Here is a 13384-nt window from a genome sequence, read left to right on the forward strand (position 1 = left end):
TGGTAGAAGAAATAAGGAAGTCGCTTCAAATGACACTTTGGGCTTAATGGGCATGTCTCAACTCGCCCATTAGGTCAAACACACGAAGTCAATAAAAAGTCCACTTTATATTCAGTTTAATAATTGATGAGTGTGTTTCGCTTTGTTATTCCACCGTTTTTCAAAGTTGACCGCATAAACAGGATGAAAGAAAGGTGGAATAACGCGAAACGGGTCCTAAGAGTTATTTCCATTTGCGTCCCCGTATTTCCTGGGAAACAAAGCAGGACTTTGAAACTGGCCAAACAGTAATAAATAATTTACAAAAGCGGTCATGTGAAAGAGAATCCCCTCTTCAACGGCGTAACCATGCGGTGGTTAGGTATTTGAATTGCTAATGACTTCCCGAACCGAATAACTTGCGGAACAGCGTTAACTGGTTGCGGAGACACTGGATATATCGCGTTGTTCTATTGCTGCGGATTCCGCTGGATTGTACCAACTTTTCTAATCTATTTGCAACTAAAATTATATGATTAAACGAACTTACCTGAAGTGAAGTTCTATCATAATTATACGAAGCTCCTTGTCCGAGACGATTTACAAGTAGTAGCGCTGACGTACCAGCGCCTGAGTCACTGTTTTTAAAGCTAAAAAAAAAAAGAAAAAACCTCTCTCGTTTGACAGATGTTTGACAAGTCATTACGTTTAAAGGTATGAACAACCCTATATTTGGGATAATGCTTAAGTATTAATGGGAGGGATTGGGAGTGTCGTCTCGGACAAGGAGCTTCGTATAATTATGATAGAACTTCACTTCAGGTAAGTTCGTTTAATCATATAATTATACTTTTCTCCTTGTCCGAGACGATTTACAAGTAGCTGTTTAAAGCTAGGGTTGTGAATAATATTCAATGTAAGTAAAAAAAAAAAATACTCATTTATTCTATATGAACAACGATTAAGAATATTATAAAGGAAACAAAAGTAAAATATCTTCTTGGATTAACAATTTAAAAGTACTAATCAACGCAGTACGTATTAGGTAGCCATAATTATTTATAATTAATATATATTATATGACTATGCTAAGGCATATATGGAATCACAGAAATCAGATGTGTTGTTCTTGATAGGCCTATTGTAATGTCGGGCAAATGTTGCCGAATTTGCTGACCATCCAGCAGTCTTATAAATTTGTTCTATACTAACTCCTGCTCTGAGCGCAGCCGATGTAGAGGCGTGACGAGTGCTGTGCGCTGAGAATACTTTTACATCAATCCCCGATTCTTCAAGGGTCTTTTTAATCCACCGACTAATTGTTTGAGAGGAGGCAGGATGGTGTGGTTTCTTATATGTTAGGATTAGTTTACTATTATCTTTTCTTAACAGTTCTGTCATTTGAATGTAAGATTTTAAGGTGTTAACTGGACAAATATGAACCTTATGTTCATAAGTATTAAGCTCAAGAACCGGTTGCAGGCTACCTCGCCTAGAGGTCTTTATTGTATCTGTAATGTGAATTTTTGCCATATTTTCAGAGAATGATATGTTATTTAATTTAATTAACGACAAGGTCTGTACCCTTTGGCCAGTGGCTAGTGCCAGCAGGGTCACTAATTTTTTGGTAAGATTTTCTAAAGTAATAGTAGTCATAGAAAAAGAGGCTAAGTAGTTTAACACTATTCCGGGATCCCAAGTAAAATTATATTTAGGAGTAGGTGGTTTTGAACGAAAAACACCTTTCAGGAATCTTTTCAGTCTGTCATCTGTTCCAACTTTAGGACTTATTAGTAAAGCTAAGGCTGATCTTGCGGAGTTCAGTGAACCATAAGAAGCTCCCTTCTCAAAACAATCATTTAAGAATTTTAAAATGTATGGGATTGATCCCTGATAAGGGTCTACATTATGATTCTGGCAAAAGGTCCACCAAAGTTTCAACGAAGATTCATATTGCTTCATTGTACTGCTTGCGAGTGAATTTAACATCACACCAAGCACTGATGATGGTGTCCCTCGCCTTATGTAAGCTTCGCTGATAGCAGCCCTGCAGCCAGGGAAAGCTGGCGGCAAAGTGGGTGACTTTCTCTGTATGGGGAAGACAATAAATATTCGTTAGGTTCAAATATGATGAGATCACCAACTAAAAGAGACTTGACTATCGGGAACCACGGTTGTGATTTCCAGTAAGGGAATACTAATATTCCGGTGGCTTTATCAGTCCTAATTTTATGTACGCATTTTAGTACCAGAGAAAATGGCGGGAAAGCATAAAAAAACATATTTGTCCAGTTAAGTGTAAATGCGTCAACAGCAAAGGCTTCTGGGTCACATTTCCAGGATACAAATTTCAAACATTTTCTATTGATTCTAGAAGCAAATAAATCTATGTCTGGAGTGCCGAATTCCTTTACAATTTTTGTATAAGCTTGGTGACTCAACTCCCATTCAATGTTGATTTTTCTAGATTCTCTATCTGCATAGAAATTATCTTTAGTATTTATGTAAGATACAAATACCCAAATATTTCTCTCTTCACACCATTGCCAAAATTTTCTTGTTATGCTATTGAGGTGTGGAAATTGGATACCTCCCATTTTATTAATATAAGCTACTGCTGTCGTGTTATCAATTCTTAACAACAGCTCACAATTAGTAAAATTTTTAGAAAAACATTTGAGTCCTAAATATGCAGCTTTCAATTCTAAGAAATTAATATGGTGTTCTTTTTCCTCAATTGACCAGGAACCCGATGCTTTTTCATCTCCACACACAGCGCCCCAACCTGTCAATGATGCGTCTGTGTGTATTTCTATTGCAAATTTGTGTTCTTTAATAGGGTTATATTTATCGATATTCTTACACCACCAATCTAGCTCTGAGTGCATATCATGAGGTAAGGTCATTATTGCGTCGTAATTGTCACTATTTTTAATTAATGCTAGATATTTTTCCCTTTCAAGTAATTTGGTATATACCCAACCATATGGTACGGCTGGACAAACTGAGTTGAGTAACCCCAGTATTTGAGAAAATTCTCTAATGGTAAAGTGACGCTTTAGCTTAAATATATTTAATTTTTCTACTATTGAAAGCTGCTTTTGTTTAGGCACTGATAGAGACATGTTAGAAGAATCTATTTGAAACCCTAAATATTTACATCTTTTACTAGGAGAGAGTACACTCTTTTCGAAGTTAATAATAAATCCTAGATCTTGAAGCACTTTACAAGCAAGATTTACATTTTTCTTGCATTTCTCTTCAGAGTCACCAAAGTATAAGCTGTCGTCCAGATAATATGTCAATACAACATCATATTCTCTAAGATAGGCGCTAATAGGTTTGATAATTTTTGTAAAAACAAATGGAGCCGTGCATAAGCCATAGGGTAGAGCATTGAATTGATACAATTGTTCATTAAATTTAAATCTTAAATATTTTTTAGAATTTTCTGCTATAGGTACTGAAAAATATGCCTCCTTTAGGTCTATAGATGCTAAGTAACAATTTTTGGACATTAATTTACATGCCGTTCTGATATCCTCTAACTTAAAATGTTCGGTATCAATAAATTGATTTAATTTCTTTAAGTTAAGAATAAATCTATATGTACCATTGGGTTTTGGTATCAAAAATATTGGTGAGGTGAATTGGTCAGGGTCATATGTACATTCAACAATTGCTTCTAGAGTCTTTAGTTTTTCTATTTCCTGACTTATTATTTCAATTTCTTTTTTAGACCAATTTTGTGTTGCTGATTGGTATGCTGGTGGTTTCCTACTAAAGGGAATTTCATATCCTTGAATCCAGTTTAAAATAATTTGGTCATCCGTTATTTGATGCCAATTATCAATAAATAATTTTAATCTACCTGCGTGTACCTGTGTAACTATCGACGATGATTGGGCATACGATGATTGGGCATACGACGATATTTCTGTCGCCTCTGGTCCCTGGTCTGGTTCTGGTTGAAGCTGTACTGTCTGCTCTGATGCTGTGCTCGTTGCCCGCCACGCGCACGTTGATGTTGCTGCGGCGGGCCCCTCCAGTTTACCTGTTTCTTCACTGGAGCATGATTAATTTTTTGAGGTAATTTAGGAGCTTGTTCCTTTATCTGCGTGCTTGCTTTTTTGATCATTTGTGCTGCTTTAATTTTTTCTCCACAGTCTTTGCCAAAGAGGAATTCATCTGGCATTGCATCCTTGACTGCCTCTTTGACCGTTTGGTTGGCTCCTGCCAGTGCGAAAAACTTTCTAGAAGAAGAATCTTGGTGAAATATTTCCGCTAACAACTTTGCAGCATCATTTATTTCTTCTATTAAGGTGCGGGTATTTATATTGCCCTTCATTAGGTTTGTTAGGGACTTTCCCAAACATGACATTGCTTTTCCAGTAAGATTTTGTCTTGAAGTTATTCGTCTGTCCCTTTTTAGAGTGAGTTCAGACACAGATGCCTGAATTTCAGGATTCATTAGTGGGGCATTACCACTGTTAAAATTTTTGGGGGTGGGATATTTTTTCACAATATTCTCTATAGCTTCCTTTTGCAGCCCGCTGCCCATTATTTTTGTCCAGCGAGTGGCCAGTTCTGGCCTAATGGCCTCTCCAATCTCTGTTTTTTCTTGGCCCTCATTCCCCAAAGCCAAGAGGAACTCTTCTGGCAGTTCATCATCTTCAGGAACTGTTGATGAAGGCAGAAGTTAGATCATGATCATGAACTGGTAATAGATTATTTTACAACCAAAGAAAGCTATTGGTTTATCTATTGAATGATAACACACACATACATGTAGTATTGTTATAATGTCTATCCGCTAGTGATAGCACATGCTTGTACCAATACCATAGAGTCTATCCGCTGAGTGATAGCGCTAAAGAATATGTAACAACCAGTTGTTGATTTTGAATTGACCTCATACTCATGTAAAATTTTAGATGACAACTTTTATCCATTTTTGTGAAAAAAAATGCTTAATGTTTTGACCAAAGGGACAGTTTGATTTTTAGAGTACTTTTGTCTATCCACTGTGTGATAGCGCTGAAATTGATTACTCAATTGATCTTTTGAAGCTCCTTTAAATATCCCCGGCGTTTGAAGTAGGTAAGTACTTAAAATATACTATACATCGTTTTAGTAAGTACACATTACCTATATCCAAATCCTCGTCTGTCTGAGCCAGTGCATGCTCAGATTGCATCAGGGGCGGCGGCGCCTGCTCCTGCGCCGTCGTGGAAGCCTGCAGCGATGATGAAGTGGAAGTGTCTTGAACTCGCTCCAGCTTCTTCTCTAATCTTCTTATTTTCTTCCTGATGTGTTCTTCATCCACTGGATCCTTCCTTTTTCCCATTTTTTCACTTTATTTATGCTCACGAATTTATGGAGAGAAAAAATACGTAATGCGCGATGTCGTTACGATGTTTGAATTGAAAGATTTAAAAAAAAAAAAACGTTTTTGCCATAGATGTATTTGGGTTTTGCGTAGATAAAATAAATAAATAAAAGGGAGCATTTTTAAAGGCATGAATACAACTTACGGAACGTAAACGTTGAACTTCACAATACCCTTCGTCCTTTCTATCTTACCTATGGTATAAAAAAAAAGAAAGTGCCTTGGCCTTGGCTTTTCTGTTGAAACGTAAATTGACATAAGTATTCAATTCCTTCAATTAATTTTACTTGTTACATTAGAAGGTTAAATACCTATGATTTTATGATGTTCTCGAGGCGTTTAATAGATATTATCTTTGAGGCAATATAATACAATCTTCGTAACATACCTTACAATGTTTGTTTATCAAAACAAACCTCACTCAATTGCGATTATTGAACTATTTTGTTGTTTTTCTCCGTCCTTGAAGTCACTTTATACACTTAAACCAATAGAATTTCGAATTAGCACAATTAATGTAAGAAATTATACTTAATATTGATTGATTTTCCATTATAAACGAGAAATTACAGCGACCGGCGCGTGCACTGAAAGCGTAATGACTTGTCAAACATCTGTCAAACGAGAGAGGTTTTTTCTTTTTTTTTTTTAGCTTTAAAAACAGTGACTCAGGCGCTGGTACGTCAGCGCTACTACTTGTAAATCGTCTCGGACAAGGAGAAAAGTATAATTGCTAAAAGTGGCTCCAAAGCGGTAACGTTTCATGTGCTCTGCCTACCCCATTTAGGAATATAGGTATGATGTTTGTGTGTGTTTGTGTGTGTTTATAAGTTATTGGAGAGGTCCCAGTCTAGTAGTAAATAACAGTACTATACATAGTACATATGTATGTATGTAAAAAATAACAAAATACAATGTAGAAAATTAACAAAATACAATTGACAAACTTTGAGATACTTGTACAAAGGCGGACTTATCCCTTTAAGGGATCTCTACCAGTCAACCTTTGAGTGGATGAGAAGAGAGGAGCAATACGTTAGGGTCCGACAAAGAGTGAGTTTAAGAGTTAAAATAGTGGAAGCTACTATACAGTGCTTTAAACAATATAAAACATATTAACTACAATATAAATAAATAAACTAATATATATACATACATAATAACCCAATCGCAAAACTGTAGAATTTTTGATAGCTATACTTTAATACTACAATAGCTACCTTAATAGTAATTAATGCTGCTTACTCCAAAATTACGTATAATTATAATCTCTACAAATACAAAAAACAATTGACAGCTATCTGCGCGTAGCCATTCGCTCCAAAAAAACTAATTTTGAAGTGAGTGGACTATTCAAAAGAAAGTAAGTATATGAGTACATCTGTCGCAGTCCAGACTCTATTAGTTAATTACAGGGCGAAAGAGTGGAGGCACGAAAATCCCGAAGCGAAACAGAATAAACAATTTCACGCACACTATCAAATTGGGTGTCGTTGTAAAAGCTCTTTTATACCCTATGTGGATTTTTTACAATGCACGCTACACTGTTTATATATTTGTATAGACAGTATTGATTTTTTATTCAGAAATATTACAGCAGGTGATTGGGTGAGTTTAACTACATAAACATCCCTGTTTACTAAACTGAAGGTTTTGACATACAGAACTTTGAAAATCAATGTATGTATGCAGCAGTTCTCTAAGTTTTTTGGTGACGGAACCCTATTTCAAAACTACATATTTCTCGGAACCCTAAAATAGGCAAAAACAACCAACTGAATGGGAGGTCGTACTTTGCTACGTTACGGTTTTGCGGAACCCCCGAAGAATCTTCATGGAGCCCCAGGGCTTCGCGGAGCATGCTTGAAGAAAGGCTGATGTATGGGAACATTTTTAACCACAAAAAATCCTAAAAATCGTATGTAGGTATACAGAGGTGTTCAGTCAAGTCAAACTAACCCAACCAAACCATGTATGCCCTGACTTCAAGAACGTGAGTTGAACCGTACCTATTAATCATATGTTTAAAATCCAACAGCCTGTTGAATTATTTCGGAATAATTTGAAGATTTTATACAATTAATATTATTATTTTTTCAATTCCCATTAAATAACTAATCTAATTATGTTTAAAACTGTAACAACATTTTTAACTGACATTTAAACGACAGTTAAAATGAGAGTGTAACTTGCCATGCATTGTATACTTGCAATCTAACTCACTGTACTTGCTTGTATTTCTCTTCTACCCACTTTGATTTTGTTTGCATGACCGTTTGGGCATTTAATTTAGTTCTCAAGAAAAATATGTTTTCTCAGTAAGTGATTGTAAATCTTATGAGAAATAAATAATCTTAAACCTAATTTTATTTAACTTACCGAGTTAATGTGGGACTAATATTGAAAATTGAATTTATGCTACTCTCTGTGGTCGGATTTACTTAAAATTTGTTATGTACCTACAGTAAGTTGAATGATAATAATGCAAGCAGAGCCAACAAAAAGTACGGTTCGAAAAAAGTTTGTATTAAAATTGTTTTTAAGAAAAATTATTCCATATTAACTTTAAATTTAAGCGCTCACCATCCATTGAGCGGTGCCTTATGTAAAGTTAACTTACATATTTGTAAACTAAGCCAGTAGGTACCTATTCTCAGTTTACAGCATCTTTTTTGCCATGGTAATCATTATTTATTTCATGAATACAAAGAAGGTGGTAATTATGATCAGTTCAAACGCTACATAACCGGTAAAAATATAACTACATTGAATTAAATATTTAGGTTCTGTGTTTAAGCGTACGCAACGTCACATTTAAGTTAAATTTGACCGTGATTTTCATAATGTGCGGTTAAATAATGCGAGGACTAGTCGGGTTCTGTCGCGGTCACTGCTGTGGAGTAATTAATTGCAAATTGTTGTAATTGCCCCCTTTCGTGCATGTGTGCGTGAACGCCCGCCCCCTCATCACACCGATGCAACACCCTGTGTTGTTGTGGAATCGTTGACTTTCATTGGCCATGGACCTTTAAATGTTGTAACTTTTTAGAGTTCTGTAGTCAATAAGGAACCCTAATAGTTTTGCCAAAGTGGGGGTGATTTTTTTTCTCGTCTAACTCTAGTGTGGGGTATCGTTGGATAGGTCTTCTAAAACCATTGGGGGGTTTCTAAGACGATTCGAAATTGTAGTAAATACATATATCAAATTCACAAGGAAAATTATAACGGCTAAGATTTCTTGAGAATTATTAGTAGTTCAAGATTAAATAGCAGTCTAAGGTATAAATTATACCTAAACTTGGAGGATTCCGTGCACAATACGAAATCCTTAGAAAAATATTACTTAATTTTTTCCTACTGGTTACGGAACCTTATCTTGGGCGTGTCTGGTACGCTCTTGGCCGGTTTTTTTCTGTTTTCTGTACTGCTTACTATGAGGTGGTGTTCAATAAAGAGTCATTGTATTTTATTGTACCTATTGTCTTTATGTTGTTTTCTAAATTATAACTTGAATTAGGGACAGCTACAGATTAAAGAAGTCGGACTCGAACACATAGATTATAGAATAATCTACTATTATCTAGATCGTATTTGAAGTATCGACTATTAAGATACGCCGTTGGCTGTTTACGTGTATGCAAAGAAATAAGCCTTATTTCTTTCATTTACGAGTATCACTAGGTCTGCATAGGGTGTATGAAAAACGGTCTCGTCCATCTGAGTGTGTTAATAAAGGCTTATTCTACTGTATTCTCACTCTCTCTAACATACGCAAATACGTTCCTATAATGCTTTCTTTGTAACACTATAGAAATTTAAAACATCAAACGAATAATCAAAGGTCAAAAGTTACAGCACTAGGATAAACTGGATAGAACAGACAAATAACTAAATGATAATGTGCTTTAAAAATAAGGTCCCCGATGTGCATCAAATCATCGTCATCAAAAAAAAAAATACTAACTTGTGGAAGAATAAAATAAACAGTTTTAAATTCTTATCCCGTGAATTTTTTTCTCCCAGGTTGAAGCGTTGTCTTATCTGTCAAGTCACTCAATCAGTTACGGTACTGTTATATAATTGCGAGCGTTGCTGAAACGTATGAATGGACTGTAACTAAAAAGCAAACGAAGAAATATGATTAAGGAAAAAATACAATTTGACCACACAGACACAACCGAAAGAAACACACGCAATGTGACAACTAAGGAATAATGACATGTAACACATAAAAGCAAAATATAAAAATAACTTTACAAAAACACCAAAAAGTTCAAAACTCCAAGAAGTTTGCAATAGTTACCTTTCTAAGTATGTACCAACCAACATTTCAGAGCAGGTGTCTCGAATCTGCTACTCAGCAGAACATTGTTACCTATTACTTTCGGGTTGTACTTGTTGTAGCAACCCAAAATAATTGTACGGGTGGGTCAGTAAATAACTCTACGTAAATGTAATTTCGACAAGATAAATTATGTAGGGTAGCTTAACTTCTGTAGGATAACTCATATATGTTGAAACATAATATGTGACGTTACATGTTTTATTTTACACTTTAAAACTGGTTGAAAAATAGGTACCTACCTCTAGTCAACGAGCGGAAACGTCGACATTGTTTAAAATATTTTTGTACTTTCTCGCTAGCATGCCTCGTCAGCAGAAACTTTAACGGAGACGGTAAAACGCTTTTAGCGAATTGACTTTGGATATAAGTGATATGACATTGATATTCTAACTTATCTCATTATAGCCATAAGATCAATAAAATGGCAATAAAGATTAAAGTAATGTTAGTTCTTTATTATCTGGTAACTTTAGCACTTAAGGGCAATTTGCACTTTGATAGCTATAAACGACCTCCATTATAGTAATTGAGCACTACTTGATACCCGTACATAGAACATTAAAAACAAAGTAATTGGTACATAAATTATACACTTCTTTGTAAATATTTACAGTCAATGACATTGTTGGCAATCGGTACCAATGAAGTGTACTTACTTTTGCATAGAGCTACAAGTTCGTATAGCTACAATTGATTAGTCCGTTGCAGTTTGGTTTCAATTAGACAGAGTCAATAGCCGTTGTGGAGTGGACTTAATTGATTTTCTTCCGGTCAGTCTGGGAAATTTGATCGCTGGACATTAAAGAAATCAAACCGCTCTACCAACAACGAACTAAGTAATTGAATTGATGGAAGCATGGCTTGCATTAAATAGTAGCCTTAGTTAATTTTCCTTGAATATTTTTAGTGATATAATATAGTAGATTATTTAAAGTGAGTTATCATTAGAAATATTAAATAAACAGTAGGTGATGGGTATACAAAAATAGTTAAAATGAAGTATAGATATTGTTTGTTTTGCTTGTTCTATCAAGATCCGAGTTTGATTATTTTCAGTCACATAAGAAAAGTAAGCACTACATTTGAATAGAATATTTAAGTTTGCTCGATTCTTTTACTCATAAAATCAATTATCTCTGGGTGGCAAAGTTCGGGTTGTTTATTGAACGCCCGTAAGATTTTTTTTAAACAATGTTGACTTAGAACTACATGATGATCGAAATAGTTGTATAACAATAAATTATGGATAAAACTAACTTAAACAGACTGAAAAAAACATCAAAAATTGGTGATAACCTGTCAATGTTTAGAGGGTAACAACCACTATGGCCGTTTAAATGAGAAACCGTGACTCCATACAGTCCTTTTAATGATATTTTCTAGCTCTACATATAGAAGGGCATAATTAAACATTTATGTAAGCCGAACACACAAGATGTCACCTGAAATTATTTAAACGACCGAATGGCCAAGTGGTTAGAGAACCTAGTTTCCCGGCCGGGGCAGATATTTGTATGAATAATACGAAAGTTGGTTCTCGGGTCTTGGATGTTTTATATGTATTTCAGTATGTATTTATCTATATAAGTATGTTTATCCGTTGCCTAATATACATAGTACAAGCTTTGCTTAGTTTGGGACTAGGTCAATTGGTGTTAAGTGTCCCATGATATTTATTTATTTGTATCGTTACTTACGTTTTAAGAAGGTGGTAGATTTCAAAAATCTTATTTCAACTTATATTTTTGAATACAAGCAAATGCCGCAACTTTCCCACTAATCCACCTTATCCATCGCGTCTGTATCAACAAACAAGTGTAGTGATAAAGTGCGCGCAGAGAGCCCAATGTATTAGCAGCGGACTTAAATCACCTGCGGCGTACCCGCGAAGCCATTTCACGAATTAACCCACTACATTACACTACCCACTTATCGCGTATAATGGAGCTTTGTTTGCAGGGCCTCTACATACTTCCTTAATCCCATTTCACCGGCCATTTGCAAAACGATTCGAAATAAAACTGCGGATTGTTTTGTTTCGTATGGCCATTTTGTTGTTACGGGCTGAGCACTTTGATGGTTGTAGGTATGAGGAAGTTTTATAGTTGGTGTAACTAAGTACATTTTTGTATGTCACGTCAAAAGTACCCATTGAACTGAAGGGACGATAATTGTAATGCCAAAAGTCATACACCTACAGGTTGTCTTCAAATTCTTTGGAAACATTTCAGGAGGTAGGTTAGTGAACTAGTATGACTGCATGAGCACCCTTGTAAAGTTTTTCCATTGGAATTTTTGACTCAAAGTTTAGTCAAGCCTGTGACGCCGTACCGTACCGTACTACACTTTGAATGTCGATCAATGTATTATAGAAATATTCGGAAACCACAATTCGAAGATTATACCACGACTTTACCTTGATCTTCTAATGACCTCTTACCCGGACTGTTTTCAGGTAAGGGTTCCCTTTATCTTGCATAATATCGATTCTCCGAAATAAACATCGCATAACAGGTATCTCATAAGTTTTTTAGCCAAATGATACTTTTGCATAGTCATAACTTTGCATAATTATCAGTTCGAATAATAGGCATTTCTCAAAATATTAAATAGCAGAACACTCTTTTCGCCGAATATCATTCTGCAGAATATTAAATAGCAGAACATTAGTATCGCCGATTTTTATATGGCATTTGGACTATTGTATTTTCACGGAAATTTAAATATCGCTAACTTTAACATGGCGTAATGACATAGTTGAAGAATGGTTTAAGGTTAAAGTAAGGCCAGCAAAGTAAGCGTGCTGTAACAGCAGCAGGCAAAGCGCCAAAACAAAACAGCAGCTACATAGTAGGTTGGGTTAGGTTAGAACTGTGACCACAACAGCGCGCGAGCCAAGCGAGCGAAGCGAGCGTGCCGCGGCAGCGGCCGGCGAAGCGCCAGAATCTTACTGCTGCCAATAGAACTAAGAACTACAATTAATTTAAGTAATTGCAAGGAATGCTTAGTAAAATTGTATTCTGCATTTTATTATCCTTATGCAAAGTAATATTATGAGACATGTCTCTCTGCGTTGCAACTACACAAACATATAAATATTATTCTCATCGATATTATGTGATGTTAATATTCTGCTTTACAAAATTATGAGAAATTAAAGTATGAGAAAAAAAACATGCGAAAAGTAATTCGGTGACATGATGACTCTGCTCAAGGTTGTTGTGAGAAACTAAATTATGAGATTCAATTTTATGCAACAGTCTTCTGCGTTCCATTCTTCTAAGTAAATAGACGGTGTGTTTGGGAGATTGAGATTGAATGCGATTGTTTTTTGTGTTGTGTCAAGTCGTCGCGTTGTGTTGTGTGATCCAAGTATCTGTGCCGACTCTGTCACTGATGTATATAGTCTTACAGGAGATGACACTCTTCATTTCTCTAATAAAAACTATCTAAATAATATGCTGCAGTATTCGGAAATACCGCACTGGGCCCGCGTGGGGACTATGGCCCAAGCCCTCTTGTTCTGAGAGGAGGCCTGTGCCCAGCAGTGGGACGTATATAGGCTGGGATGATTCGGAAATAATTTTTAGTCACCTTGCATAGGTAAGTATATAATAGAAGCATTTATACCTTTATTTTTTGTTCTTAGAAGTATATTTAAGGTAACTTTC

At 35.6% G+C, this 13384-nt stretch overlaps 1 protein-coding gene across 1 annotated transcript; it reads right to left on the reverse strand.

Annotated features, from left to right (window-relative positions):
- Positions 1-984: 984 nt before the first annotated feature.
- On the reverse strand, positions 985-5326 carry LOC141438382 (uncharacterized). The gene is made up of 2 exons (XM_074102241.1): positions 5128-5326; positions 985-4659 (listed from the first exon to the last, which is right to left on the reverse strand). The coding sequence occupies exons 1-2, from the start codon at positions 5324-5326 to the stop codon at positions 3869-3871; spliced, it is 990 nt and encodes a 329-aa protein (XP_073958342.1). The 3' UTR covers positions 985-3868.
- Positions 5327-13384: the final 8058 nt, after the last annotated feature.

This window comes from Choristoneura fumiferana, chromosome 18, assembly GCF_025370935.1.
Source record: "Choristoneura fumiferana chromosome 18, NRCan_CFum_1, whole genome shotgun sequence".
Classification (NCBI taxonomy): Eukaryota; Metazoa; Arthropoda; class Insecta; order Lepidoptera; family Tortricidae; genus Choristoneura; species Choristoneura fumiferana.